The sequence below is a fragment of the Rhinatrema bivittatum genome, chromosome 3 (assembly GCF_901001135.1).
Source record: "Rhinatrema bivittatum chromosome 3, aRhiBiv1.1, whole genome shotgun sequence".
In the NCBI taxonomy this organism is placed as follows: domain Eukaryota; kingdom Metazoa; phylum Chordata; class Amphibia; order Gymnophiona; family Rhinatrematidae; genus Rhinatrema; species Rhinatrema bivittatum.
This window is the reverse complement of record NC_042617.1, coordinates 522,910,007-522,924,887: the sequence shown is the minus strand read 5'-3', so window position 1 is coordinate 522,924,887 and position 14,881 is coordinate 522,910,007. Positions and strand designations below refer to the sequence as shown.

The following is a 14,881-nucleotide window of genomic DNA, read 5'->3' as shown; positions in this document are numbered from 1 at the left end:
AACCTGTTGCATCAGGTTAAGTTTTCTATTGAGGACTAGATGTAATGTAGCTCTCCCACCATTTTGTCAGTTCAAGGCCCAGCTGCTCCATGAAATGGCTATTTATTTATTTTGCTTATATTCCACATTTCACCATAATCAAAGTGAATTACATGGCGGTTATTTATGGCATATAAAAACTTAGCCTCTCTAGCGTGTCCTGATAAAACAGTGACACAATCAATGCTGGGATAATTGGTCTCCCATTATTATGCTGCCAAATGTGTTTGCCTTTCTAATTTCTGCTAGCATTTCATAGTCTGTTTCTTCATCTTGGCCAGGTGGACTGTAGTAAACCCCCACTGCTATACTCTTACCCAAACATGGAATTTTCATTCATAAGTATTATGCATTCTGTTTTTATGCATAAGTATTATGTATTTTGTTTACTGCAGAACTTTTATCCTGCTTGACTATGCCATCCTCTACATATAATTCCACTTTTCCACCAAACTGCCCTGTTATATTGCTATAATTTATACTTTTGTATCACAGTTTCCCATTGGTTATCCTCCTTTCCGTTTGCCTTTGAGATACCTATAATGTTTATATCCTCTTATGCCATAGATTTTAATATTCCACTCTTACTATTTAGACTTCTGGAATTTGTATGCAGACATTAAATTATGTTTTTTATTTCTATTTTTGTGTGTTTGTATTCACAACCTGCTTATTAGCAAAAGATACAGGCAGTTTATAGTCATTCACATCTGTGTGATCTTTCCCTCCCCTCTCCCCTTCAGCTAACGAAGGTGACCCACCAATGATGGGGGTGGGGTTGCATGTAGGTTTACCTACATATCAGGAAGACTCTTTTACAACAAACCACTTCTGTGGGTAATGTAGCATTTTTCCCCATGGAAATCCCTTTCAAATGTTCCCTCCCTGATTATTACAAAGCCTTGCGGTTACTCATGGGATAGGAAAGGAACTGTAAGCAAACTAAGTGGGCGATCTTGTATGCTCATCTGCTCAAGATGGAAAAGCACAAAGGAGGAAGTTGATAAACATTATCTTAGAGAAGGAAGGATATATCATTACCAGTATGAACAGAAATAAGTGGGCAGACTGGATCGGCCATTTTTCTGCAGTCACCTACTATGTTACTATCACACAACTTTGGGCCAGCCACCACGGTATGCTGTAGAGTGATGCTAGCTTCCTTCCTCCCAGACCCTTGCTACAGATTTCTCTATATTATTTTTTATTGTATGATTCTGTCGAAGGGCCTCATTTACAAAGCATTTTTCCCATAAACACAGAATGAGAGAAAAGCCTTAGGAAATCAGGCCCTAAGACAATAAGATATGGGTCAAACATCCTCGATTGTATTCTGCGTTAATCCCCCACCCTAGCAGATTTTAGAAAATGACATTTATCACTGCAGGACTTCTTTAATGAAATCTAAACAACTTTTAAGTACGTTTAGGAACAAAGAAAAAAAATCTGTTTTATAACCACATAAATACTGCTTACAGTAGAGCACAGCAGTCGGTGCATGGAATTATAAAGAATAATGATCCATTATCTAGTAAACTGCGCCCCATTCCAACAGGCACCTCTGAGCCTTCTCTTCCTCCCACACCTGGTCACTGTAATTCAAAAGAAATCCACTAAATCTTAATTTTAACTAATTCAGCTATCATCCAGTCAAATGGATATAATTTCCTTCAGTCATCAGTGCCAGTGCCTGCATCCCTGGGAACGGTCTACTGGAATGCACTCATACAATGTCATTAAATGAGACACATTACCCTACTGTTCCTTCTGAAAAGTGTCATTTTAACATAACTGTTACGTGTGTGTGTGTGATTATAACCATGCTATTGCACACAAACCCCTTTTGGTTCGCTGTCACATTCTTTGATTCCCACCGTTTTTCTTTATGGGGGGGGGGGGGGGGGGGGGAAGACAAGCAGGGCAATCACCTAAGGCCCCAGGACCAAAAGGGGCCCATTGGCATACCTGATTGATGCTACTGAGGCAAAGCTTCAAGGTACCCGGCACTGGTTGGATCCACACCTTAATTAATGCCCTAGGGCCCCCTGTGTCTAATGCCGGCCCTGTCCCTGACTTGTGTTTGCTTCCTGTTGGCCATTCTGTGCTTAAACAATTGGCAATTTAGTAAATGCTGTGACCACTTCTGTTAGGGGAGGTAGTCTTTGGTGTTCCATACCTTGGTGATGGACAGATGCTAAGGATGACTAGCATGCTTGCATACTTTTTCCAGCTGCTTTTATGCAGCCGAACTTCTTGTAGTCTTCATAAAGAGTCAAAAAGAACTTAAACCACCACATCTGATGGATCAGACTCTCTCCTTTTTGTTCATTTCAGACTCAGTCTTCATATGGACTCGTGGCTCGCAGGGCCTGCCAGTGAGCCGCAGCACTCACCTGGTGATACCGACCAGCCAGCCCCTCTCCCGTGCGGCGAGATGCTGCCAGCTGCATGTGCCACTATTTCTGCTTCCTCCTGAAGTGCCTCTAGGTGCATGGGGCCTGCAGCCGGGAAAGGACCTAAGGTGCCCACTGATGATAATATTCACCCAGCCCAATAAAGGGCTTCCCAGGACCTCCATGCCCTTTCTCATCAATAGGGTGCCTGCGTCCTGTGCAAGAGTTAGTTGCTGCTTATCCTGTGCTCCTGGTCCTGTTCCTGAACCTGCCTCATCTCTCAGGCCTTGCTTCATCTCTCCTGTTCAGCTTGCCTCATCCTTCCTGCCCTGCCTTCTGCAGTCAATGTCTCCCAGCCTGCCCTTAGACTGATTACTGGCACTGACCTTAGCCCAAACTTTGACCATTCTTGCCTACTGCCTGGCAATGACCATAGCCTGGACCTGGACCATCCTGAACCCTAGCTTCGTCCAGGACCTACGCGCCTTCCACTTCCTAAGAGACTCTTGCCTAAGACCTGCCGGACCATGGCACCCGAGGGCTCAACCCAAGGGGAAAGGGGTCAGTGTAGGTGAAGCCCCTGACTAATCTCGGCCAGCTGTCGGTGAGGACCTTCAGGGCCCTCCCTGTAGGTTGAGCCAACCTCAGCACAGGAACACGGGTCCATAAATCTTGCATGGACTGCACAGGAGTCCTCATTCATCTTGCCCTAGAATGACTCTTAAATGCATTCCAGACAAATGGATGCCTAGTCTCTGAGTTATCTGTGTTAGCTCTTAAAGGCAACTTGAAAACACACAAGAAAGGAGACCTTAGACTCCGACATATATTCATCTATTAGATTAAAAAAAACAATAATGAACTGAATCAAGACTCCGGACCCATGAGTCTTAATTAGCAGCTTTCAATGCCTGCCATTCTCAGCGCTGCTGAGGTCATACCTTCATGCCCTCTGCACAACAATTCTGACACCTCCAGGGACTTTTCTACTAATTGCCTTTAATTGATGCTAATCCACTGGACATTTCCTGATGATCTCAACTGTGAGAATTTCCAGCCCAGCACATCATCTAGAGATAACAGTTTCCGTCTTGCAGTACTCCAGTCACAGCTGAAGAAGGGACCAGTACGGGCTGCAAAGCTCGTGGACATTTCCAAAGCCATTTACCCAGGTTAAACAGGCTTGTCTGGAAACCGCCAGCTCTGTACGTGGGGGGCTCAAGAACGCATACGTTTTTTAACTCATGGGAAATGCAAGTGGAATCAGAGGACGATTAGCAACAAGATGTGCAGCTTGGCATTTTTATAGCCACCTTATATTGGTTTTCCAGGAAACAAGTATCTGCAGAAAAAGCAGGTACAAATCTTTGTGTATACTTTTATTCCCTGGGACAATTTTCCAAGGGGAAAGCAAGCAGGTACATTCCCTTTGAGACTTGGTGCAAGGTCCATGGGGGAGTGAGTACACACATGAATGCTGCACCTGCTCATATAGGGGCAGATTTTTAAAGGTATGCGCGTGGCCTATATTTGTGCGCGCGGCGTATTGCATTGACCTGTAGTTTTTTTTATCTCACAAGCCCTTTGCCCCCCACAATCCTAGATTAGGACTTTTTGGATGGAATACTTTAGTTTTCTTTCACCTGAATTTATGCTCAGATGGTAGGAAAGTAAAACGGGTAGTGCTCCCCTCAATTACCAGAGCTTAGTTCTTACTCACTTTTGTAAATCCTGGCATGGATCAACTGACAAGGGGAAGGATTTACCTTCTGGGCCAAAAGCACATGATTTGTTAGGAAGTCACAAAGACTCTTTATATAAGTGATGGTGTTCCAGAATAAAAGCCTTTACTGAAAGCTTCTTCAGCATAAAGACTGTGCATAAATCAGTCTTCATTGAAAACTGCACAGTACAGCGTTCCAAACAGACAATGGGATTTTTGATCCTGCAGAGCCTAATTTTATAATACAGTGCTTAGGGCTGAAGTCCGTGGGTGCAACCAGAACTTTCAAAGCGTACTTCCAGGCATAAATCCACTGTGAAAATTTAGTGGATTCGCACGTGCAAACTCTTGCACAGCTTCCACATGCACATTTAAGTCTGCTCGGGAGCAAGTGAGAATGTTCATATGTACATTGACATGTAGTTTTTTTTAAATTTTAGAATGTGTGCGTGTAAATGGTTTCCTCATCCTAATTCCACTTCTGGGAACGCCTCTGTCAAGCATGTGTAAAAGGTGCACATGAAAGTGCTTCTGCATATGCTTTTACACATACAACCCCCTGGGAAATTTTCAAAAGGCCCTCTACGTGCATAGAAAATGGTGCTTCATGCATGTATATGGTTTTGAAAATTCACTTTCTGTACACTCTCCTGGGGTCCCCTCACGGAATTTGGCTGCTGGAGTTCTGACTTCCCAAGGACCCTCATTGTTCCTTTTAATCAAATGCTTGAATCTCTCCCTTGACTCCCTGGACCGGAGCACTGGATGGGCAGCTCTCTCCCTTCTCCTTTCCACTCTCTTCATGGCTTGGCACTCCTGCAAAGATCTGCAAATCAGATCAGGGTCCTCTTTCCCTTTTGAAAGACAGACCCAGTGTGAGAGGTTAACATCCTCAGGGCTGATGCCATAAAGTGCAGAGCGCATGGTTTAACAGGCAGCTGTGTGCACATTTTTTGCATACAAACTTTACTTCCAAAGCAGCAAGGAATTTTGTGCACAAAAAAAGCACACACGAGAATGTGCGTACAGATTAGCGCCCTCTCTAGCAAATCCCATGCTAATGATGGCATTACTATTACCCCCCAAAGCAGAGAGGTGGGCTGGCTTACCTTCTGTTTTCTTAGTTCTTTAAACTTAACTCCTGGTCAGAGGTGAAGTAAAGTTTCCAGGGCTACTGTTAGTCTATGGGTGGAAACAGGAGTTCTGGTGCTGGGAGCTGCAATCGGGATTTTATGCGCAGAAAACATGGTTTATGTGCACAAAGCATGTTTTCTGCACATAAAATATGAATTATATGCACAATAAATTCTTTCTGTGGGGGAAACATTTTTTGTGCACATAAATCATATGTTATGCTCAGAAAGAAAATGACATTTTTTCTTCTTTTACCAGCTATTCAAATAAGTGATACTATTATGATCTGAAGGCACACAGGGCCAGATTTAGCCAGGATTTTGTGTTTGGTTTTTGGCAGATACAGACTGGGAGAAATCCCTTAATAAATCAGGTCCCTGGTTTTCACGTAGCATGGGAACATCAATTTTCAAAGACTTGTATAATATGAGAGGCATGGGCAGGTACATGGGCATATCACGAGAAGCAACACATCAAATTATACCTCTCTCATTCAATAACACTTTCCCACTGTAAGTGACTGATTATGTATACTATGCAGGGCATTTTAATTTCTCTCCCAGGATAACGTTCGGTAACACTTTGCACTTTAAGCCTCTCACATACTGGTAACGCCAGATGTGAAAAATTGTAATAATTACGGGCTGCAGATTGACCCATACAGTCCTGCATCCTCTGTAACTCTCTTGCAATGTTCTAATGTCGTTTAGACCTTTGCCACGTCTTACCTTTCGGTTGCACTAACTTTGATGATTTCCAGATCTTTACAGGTAGAGTAATTATACTGACGCATATTCAAACTTGTTATTTTCAGCACTTCTTTATGAATTTAGCCAAACCACTGCAATGCCACAGGCACACACACACACAACAAAACTGCAGGAGAAGCAGGCCAGGGCTGGAAAACAAAATGCATTACATCTTCTGCATCAGCTACTGTGTATAATGCTACTAAAGAATGTAGCCATGTACCATAGATCTGCAATTAGGGAGAACAATACTGAGAAAATAATACTCGATTTGTTAAGCTTCTTTGTTCATATCCTCGCCATAGCAAATGAGACTCGCCTTCATCACCAGCAGGGCCAGTCGAAAAGCCAGCACCCAAGGCTGGTTCAAGAGCAAATGGCACCCTGGGCGGTGCACTCGCAGTGGACAACTGCCCAGCATGCCCTACCCAAAGTCAGGCACTGCCAGCGCCCCTTCACAACCTGTTCTCTGCTATTCCCTTCACAAGTTGCACTCTGCCAGACCCCCAGTCCCCCTACAAACTGCTCTCTGCTAGCTGCACTGCTGCTCCCCCCCCCCCCCCCCCCCCCCCCCCCCCCCACAATAGGTGCTCATTGCCATCACTCCCCCCTCCCCAAGCTGTTGTCCGCTAGCTGTCCAGTACCCACTGAAGCTGCTCTTTCCAGTCAGCAAAAGTCAAGAAGCAGATGAGAGCGAGGAGTGAAAAACAAATGCAAGCTTTATAAACTATTCCCTCCCCCACCAGAGGGTGCATAGTGCTACAGTTAGTAGTGACATATACAGAGCAGTATAAGAATCTTTGGTTCTGCTGAGCTGCTACCTTTAAAGTATTCCCAGTCTGGACTGAGACCACAAAAACCATATCATCACCTGAAATGAAAGTCAGACCCAATGGAATGGAACATTATGCGCACATTCCCTGCTTTGTCTGCCGATGGCCTGAGCCTTGTCACTGTCTGACCTGAATGTATTTCTTTAACAATACTTAATGGCTTGATATTTATAGCAGTAGCATGGGGGAGAGCAGCACTGGAACACTTTTGTGATTATTCCAAATGGATTTAGGAAACAAACTAATAATAATGTGGCACCATGGGTGGCTGTGTGCAATTGGCCCAGAAATACTGCAATTGCCAGGGGAGACGAATTCAAGATCTTCAGACCCAGATATTATAGTGCAATAAATGAATTCTGATATCATTGAGAGGGGGGGGGGGGGGGTCCTGTCAATAGTGGGAAAGAATGGGAATAACTTACAGGAATACGAGGTTGGCTGATGATGGCAGTACAGTATGGTAAGTCCGACAACCTAATAATTTCCTAATCTTGAAGGAAGCATTTTACACTCTTATTTAGGTTAGCTTAGCTAGGGAATTTTTAGGGTTCTGATAATAGAAGGAATTTTTAGGGTATCAATAAGAGAAGGACAACAAGGTACAGTAACATCTCTGGAACTGTGCCTCCCCTAAACCAATGTTATGTACCACTGGGAAGTGAGAGATTACTGAGACAAAACTACACTGATATTGTTACCAGCTCTCCCCGTATCCAGGCCCAGATTTAGGAATACAAAATGCAGGCAACTGCCTCCAGCGCCAAATGTTGATAGGCATCAGCCTGTTGCTGCTGCTGCTGTCTGAGCTGGCAGCCCTTTTCTCCTTTTCCAGCATCTGTCTCCCAGACAAAGACGGGGCCTTCGCACCAAGGTGTATGTGGTCAGGAGCAGCCCCGTGGCACTCTACTCCCTAGCACGGGTCGCTGTGGTAACCGGAAGTCCATGCCACGGGGCCGGGTGTGGGCCTGCACATACTAATGCATCTGTATGGGGGATGTTCTTGCTGCGGCGGGGATGGGACCTGGAAGAGGCAGAAAGTGTTGCTGGCCCGGAGGTAATGGGAGAGGGTAGGACCTGTTCAGGGGCTCTGCACCTTCTGAATTTGGGGGGAAAGTGGATCTTCCCTCCCCCCCCCCCCCTGAATGATTTCTGGAGAGTTGGTGGACTCCCCTCCCTCTCTGTGCCATCCATAATTTCTGGGGAGGCTCACAGCCCCTCATCCCATATGCTTTTATGATTTCTAGGAGACACCTGCTCCCCCCCCCCCCGCCTATATTGTAAATCTGGCTCTACCTTTCTCCACATTTTTCCCTTTTTTTGACTTTTCCTCTAGAACAATTTTACACCAGTAAACGTTATGCTGCTATTTGGAATGCCCTATCTCAGTTTCATTGCCTAAACACCACTTAGTCATTACTGTAGTTTGTGTCCACCATGATTGCAACCAACAGGCCTCTCATCAATATCCACAATTGTTCCTTCCTATACCCTCAGGCTGCCACCCTCGGTTACCACAGAACAGACGGTGGCACATCATTTGCTCCATGGAATCATTACGAATGGCTCTTGGTCTATTGCCCCACACTCCCTCTACAGCAGCACCTCTCATCCTCTCTTCCCAGCAACACAGTCCACAGAGGACAATGAACAGTCTCTTCAAGGCCTTCCCGTGGTCCCATTTGTTTCGGGTAAGCAGTAAAGGCTGCTACTGAAATAGCATCACGTATTTTCTTTCCCTCCCAGGAACTATGAGCACTGCATCTACAACACATGCCACGCCAGATGACCAAATGGGCAGGAGTCTGGTCCAAGAAAGCAACCTGAGTGAGTCTCCTGCATGGCAGTGTATTGTAGTGCCCTCAGGCAAAGGGGTGAATTATTTGAAAAGAAGGTTGGGAGGGAGGGATGGGGTGTTGGTTGTTTATTGTGCACCACTTTGGATGGCCCTAGTGGCCCGATAAAGTGGCATAGAAAGTAATACATAAATTTAAAAAAAAATAGTCCCTCCGTCTGAATTCAATGAAACAGCCACTATTACTGGGATATCTCAGAACCAGCAGTAAAGGACTGACATTTTAGGATTTTTTGGCAGCTATTTGCTTAGACGTGAGATATAACCAAAACATGTATGCATCTGTTGACCCCATAGAAAAGCGTCTGGTCGTAGTGGTAGCTTCCTCATTAATATCAGAATTGGAGCCAGATTCAAGAATTGGGTGGGGGAATTACAAAATCCCTTAAAACTGCAAGTATCTTTCTATGTACAATGAGTTTTGCATTTGTTCCAAATTTATAATGCATGAAAAATAGCCTGTACTTTTTACCACTGCAATATTTTAAATAAAGCCATGCAAAAGGAGGAAAATTATTTAACCTGCACAATTTATGCATTGCACAGTTTATTTGCTACAGGCAGGTAGTAAAGCTTTCAATAAATAATAAATAAATAAATACATTTTGAAATTGGACAAGTTTTGTCCAAGACAGACATTTGGCCCAAGGCAAATATTTTTGTGTGAAATAACTCAAGACAGCCAAACTGCGTGTACAAAAGATTTGCAAATACCACTGAGGGACTTTTACCTGATCCTTAAACTCAGGGCTTAGTTGAATATAAGTGTGGTACATCACCTTCATCAGAAACAATGAAAAATCTTTGGAAGTAGAGCATTAGATCCTTGCAAGTTCTAAATCCACTCTTTTCCCTCTGGGCTCATAACCCTGGTTAAAGAATGGCACTGGGAGTGGGATTTCAGATGCTTTTCACATATACAGAAGGGGGTCCAGATTTTGTATCAGAGCACAGCACACAGTGAAACACAGCAGCACGTCAAACATGCACTCCTCGCTTGGCCTGGCCTGGCCTGCCCAAGGAGGTACCTGCAGATCAAGGAGCATTGGCTGTTCATGTCCCCCTCGCCCTCTTCTTCACTGTTATAATAATCTTCCCCGTCTTCATGCCTGGGGAGGAGCAGCACAGAAAAACTGGATTCCTTGCATTCGATGAACAGTGTTAACCATCACAAAGCACAGACCCCTGACGAACGAGGCATTAATAATAACGGCTATGTGGTGCTGCAGGGGAGCACATGCCTCTCAACCACCACATGTTTAAGCTACGAGAAGGTTCTTTTCTCATGTCACATCCCCTCTACTTCTTTGCTTCTCCAGCATTCTTGAGATTTCATTTTCCCACATGGGTGAAGTTCTAGAACTGACTTGCAGGGGGGGGGGGGGAATTGGACAATTATGGAACCTGCAGCCTCCCCAGGAAATCTGTGAGCATCATGTTTCCTGTGGTCCCTGTCAGACTTTGGGCATGAGAACCGTATGCCGGAAACCTTTCTCAAAGCACGCCTGGTGATTTAGCAGGCCTAATGTTTATAGGGTGCAAAGTGAGAGACAGAAAGGGGTTTGACTTGAGGAATGTTAGAGCATAAAATGTAGCAATAAGAGTCAACAGGTTGTAGGTGATACCTTTTTACTGGGCTACCTCAATACGTCTGTGACTAATCTTCTAGAGCTACGCTGTCTTCCTCAGGTAGGTGAAGAGAGACCTAGCTGACGGCACTGTATAAATCCAGTACAACTGTGCTGCCTCTTCACTGATCCAGAGAAGGGCGCTTAGCTCCCAGTTAGTTTAATTAATAAAAACTATCACCTACAGCTTGCCTGTTGACCCTTATTTCTACATATTCCGATGCACTAACGCAATTACCACACTGCCGAACATACAATGGAAACTGTGGGGGCATGCTCTAATCATGTGTACCTCTACCAAAATGTCCCCCGTGGACAAGCAGAGGATTTTATTATGCGTTAGCGCATTTCTTCACTAATCACTACCTATGAAAGTATGAATCCCGGCTCACCACTTCTGCATCCCAATTATAACCTTTGGCAGGCACGGTCCTAAGCTGTGACTGGTGACAGGAGGCATGACACTCCCTTTGAAAGTTGCTTTATATTTATAATGTGTGGCACCTGGGATGTTACAGGATACTGAAGATGAGTATTTACAGAGAGACATCCTAAAAAAAAAGCCAAAGAAAGAAAAGGAAAAAGGAATGGAGAAAAAAAAAAATAAAAATAGGGACAGAAAGAGAGAGAAATCATCTGAAACACTGGAAGAATTAACCTTAGGATTCTGTCAACATGCTGTTAATGTATTTCAGGACTGTAAGGCTACTCAGCCCCTACTGTTTCTTTTCGAGCCGCGTGAACGGCTCTTCTTCTTTCTGTGGCATCCTCATTCCACTCCTGAGGCAGGAGACCAGCTAAATCCCCAGCAGCTGGGCTCCCACTGTCACAGCCTGTTAGTAACAAACCACTTAGTCACACAGCCAAGATGATGGGGCAGCATCTGCAAATTACTGACCCCTAGGCAAGAACCAGGGCTGACTGACGAGGAAGGATTGCACTGGATATCTAGAACAAGTCTGTCTGTCCCAAGTGTTTTTCACATCCAAGGCCTGTGTTCCTTAACCCCTAAAATGCTGTTTATATATGAGCATTGAAAATACCCATAATCTGCAATGTGCAACCGGAATTTACCACTGTTCTTTATGGTGGCTGATCAGCTGCCATATTCACCATTAGAAAAAGCTCACAGCCATGACATCGAGAGCCAGCTGCTGATGTTGACTATGAGAAATAGTGCACATTTTGCTTTCTGTGCCTTAGAATAAAAGAACAATTCCTCCTCTTGTTACATCACACTTAATTCTAGCTCTACAGTAAAACAAATCCTGGATACTGTAGTCAGTGCTGGGGAGGGTGCTGCTTGAGATCTTTCATATGTGAAATTCAGTCTCTGGCCAGAAACAATCCCACAAGTTATTTGCCAGCGATCTCATTCTTCATTCACTACCAATTGCCTGCCACCCAGTAAATCAGTCCTGGAAATTGACATCACAATGGGAATTATTAAGTTATAAAAGCACATTATAGAATAAATGAAGTCGATAAGTTTATTCAGAAAGGATAATCTGGAGATAGATATGTGTATGTAATATGTAACCAGACTCCAGCTGGGACAGGAAGTAATTCCCCACTTAAGATTTTGCTTTTTCTAATGATAAAAATAAAGGAGCATCTCACCGCTGTTTGAACATAATCAGTAAAACATTTCTGTTTGATCTCCCTTTAGGGAATATTTGGGCAATCATCCAGTTGTTGAATGATCCCATTACTCTTTCTGCCTACTGCTTTCTCAGAATTAACAAATTGCTAGAAAGCTGCAGAATCCAAGGGTAATCAGTAGACATGTACAGAGAAGTTCATGATTTTACGGAGCTGCCAGCAGGTTGGCCACATCTGTAACCTCTGGATTTGGAGTCCTGTGAGTTGGTGCTGCTACATATGCACAGAGTGTTTTTTCTTTTTGTGATCCCTGTGCCACAAAGTGTATAGGATTTGATACTCCTAAAAAGGTTAATGGTAAAGTGGAGGTTCTCCCCTTATGGGAAGCCTGTAAGGCCTGGAAGAAGCTGTAAAGGGTGCACAGGAAATTACAGGGGAAAACGTTTGTATTGGAGCTACAGTGGGAACGTTCCAGTGTTTGCAGATCACCTCTTGGTCAGAGGGTGTTACAGTGGGCTGGGTCAGCAGGAAAAGCGATAGAAGCCTTGACTCTACTGAGTCTGCGGCTGCCCCAGATTGGAGGGACAGAGACAGGTTGCAGAAGGGGCAGGAGTGGGGCAGAGACTTTCTTCCAAAATCTCAGGGAGCCTGAGGGGAAAAGCTGAAGTGCTGTCAAGTCTGGTTTGAAGATATGAAGAAACCTGTGCTTCAGCGGGGTAAGGAAGACAAACTGTGCCAGGGGGAACTTGCCTTGGGGCTTGGAGGATGCTGATGCCGCACCAGAGGGATTGCTTCCTTGCTCTGAGTAGGACGGAGTGAGGAGCAGTTGTAAAAATGGAAAGGAAAAGAGGGCCAGAATGGGCCTGGGTAAAGACTGAGTAACTAGAAGAGGCTGCATTACGAGGATATATTGGAGAAACAGAAGAAGTAACTGTTACTAAAGGAAGAAAAGTGTTAAGGAAGAAGAAACTCCTGGTTGTTTAAGGAGCTGATTAAGAACTGTAATTTTTTTTTTTTATTTAATCTTTATTAAGTTTTTTAACATTCAATCAAGAAAGAAAATCTCTTGACAATTATCATTACATACACCATAACTCGTATCATGAAATTTTTGATTCATTTAGGAATACATTTATGTATACAATTTCAAGTCCACAATATAGGATCCAACTGAACTTCAATTAAACTTAAATCTAAGAATACAGTCTTAGCACTGGCAGGAGCTAACTAATTTATGAGGGTGGACAACACAGAATTCCCGAGGTTGGGGCTATGTCCTGTGTAAGACTAACACACTAAGTTACGGAGTTTTCACATATAAACTGTGTTAGCTGTGAAGGTATAAAAAAATAAGTAGGATTTATCTTTAAACTTAATTAAACAACGGCAGGGGAATCTTAAAGTAAAGGTTGCCCCTATCTGCAAAACCTGTGGTCTCATCATCAGGAATTGTTTCCTTTTTTTCTGTGTGGTCTTAGATACATCAGGAAAAATCCTCACTTGTTCCCCCATAAACTTCTTCATACGATGTTTAAAATATAAATTCAAAATCCATTCTTTGTCCATTTCTAGCGCGAAATTAACTATCAAAGTTGCATGTTGAACTTGGGCCTGATCTGAAGTTTCTAAAAAGTCTGTTAGATTTAGCCCAATATTTTCAAGATTCTCCTTCGGTAATTCCTTCTGTGTGTTAGATGTAGCTCCCAAGAGTATTTTTTGATCATCTCTTCCTGATACATAAAATACCCTAGTAATTGGGGGCATTTGTTCAGGTAATATTTTCAAGATATCTTGCGCATATCTAATAAACATTTCTCTTGGGGTTTTATAAGGAACTTTAGGAAAATTAATTATTCGAATGTTCTTATTTTTCAAAAGATTTTCCATACTCTCAATTTTATTTAACAATATTATATTATCCTTCACAGATTGTTCTTGTTTATATTTAACTGATTCATATAAATTTTTTCTCTCAGTTTCTTGTCCAGTTACAATTTTTAGAGTATTTTCCAAGATCTTAATTCTGGTTTCATGATCTTCCACTTTATTTTTTAATGGCTCAGTTTGTTGTATCATCAAGTTGCCCAGCTCAACCATTGTCTCCCACAGGGATTCTAATGTTATTAATGATGGCTTTAGTGGACAATAAGATTTTGAACTTATCTGTTGTGGTGTAGAAGTCATCTCCACATGGCTCAGCTCCAGTATACCTCCATCTGTGCTTCCGAGCTGCTCCGCTAGCCCTTCAGGCTGATCTTCTAAGCTGCTTTCCCCCGTAGGCAAACTCCCTGGCCGGCTCACCCCGCTGGTAACTTCGTCCTGCAGGGCTACCGGGTTTCCATCCGGGTCTCGCAGCAATGCTGGATCTCTCGGTGCCTCCCTCTGCATCGGGGACAGTGTAACATCCAGGTCCGGCAGGGAACTCAACTCCTCCTTCCCCGTTCCCTGCACTTGCGACTCCCTTTCTGATGCTTGAGCTCCTCGTAGAACATGGGCGTCCATCGGGCCGAGATTTGGTGCTTCGGAAGCAGCCCCAGGTATTGCTTTCTCCCGTGCACGCCTTTTCCTGGCCGAATGAGGCATTTTAGCAAGGTAAAGCTAGGAAAAAATTCTCTAAGCAAAGCACCACGCTCTCAGTGCTACTACTCAGTCGCCATCTTGGATCCCAAGAACTGTAATTTTTGATTAATTACCTTTACCATTTGGTGATTGCCCACGTGTTTTATTCTGAAGAACCTACAGTAAACTATTTTTATGTTGGAGCACAACTTTTATTCTTTATTAATAATTTTCAAATATACAAACGTATTCAATTAGTTTGCATTCAAGATAACATGGTTTGGTATCTATCCCAAAAGAAAAACATTTTTCCAAGTAATATTAGATAAAAGAAAACATTTATACCAATACCATTTAAACATATCA

At 43.5% G+C, this 14,881-nt stretch overlaps 1 protein-coding gene across 7 annotated transcripts in view; it reads right to left on the bottom strand.

The window, feature by feature from the left end:
- The window catches only part of OTOF (otoferlin), a 773,648-nt gene that overhangs the window by 308,922 nt on the left and 449,845 nt on the right, over window positions 1–14,881 (bottom strand). The window contains exon 6 of one of the 7 annotated variants that reach the window (XM_029596254.1): window positions 5,352–5,371. The exons of the other annotated variants lie outside the window; for them this stretch is intronic. Coding sequence (XP_029452114.1) covers window positions 5,352–5,371 — 20 coding nt within the window. The remainder of the gene's footprint in view (window positions 1–5,351; window positions 5,372–14,881) is intronic. 7 annotated transcript variants of the gene reach the window in all.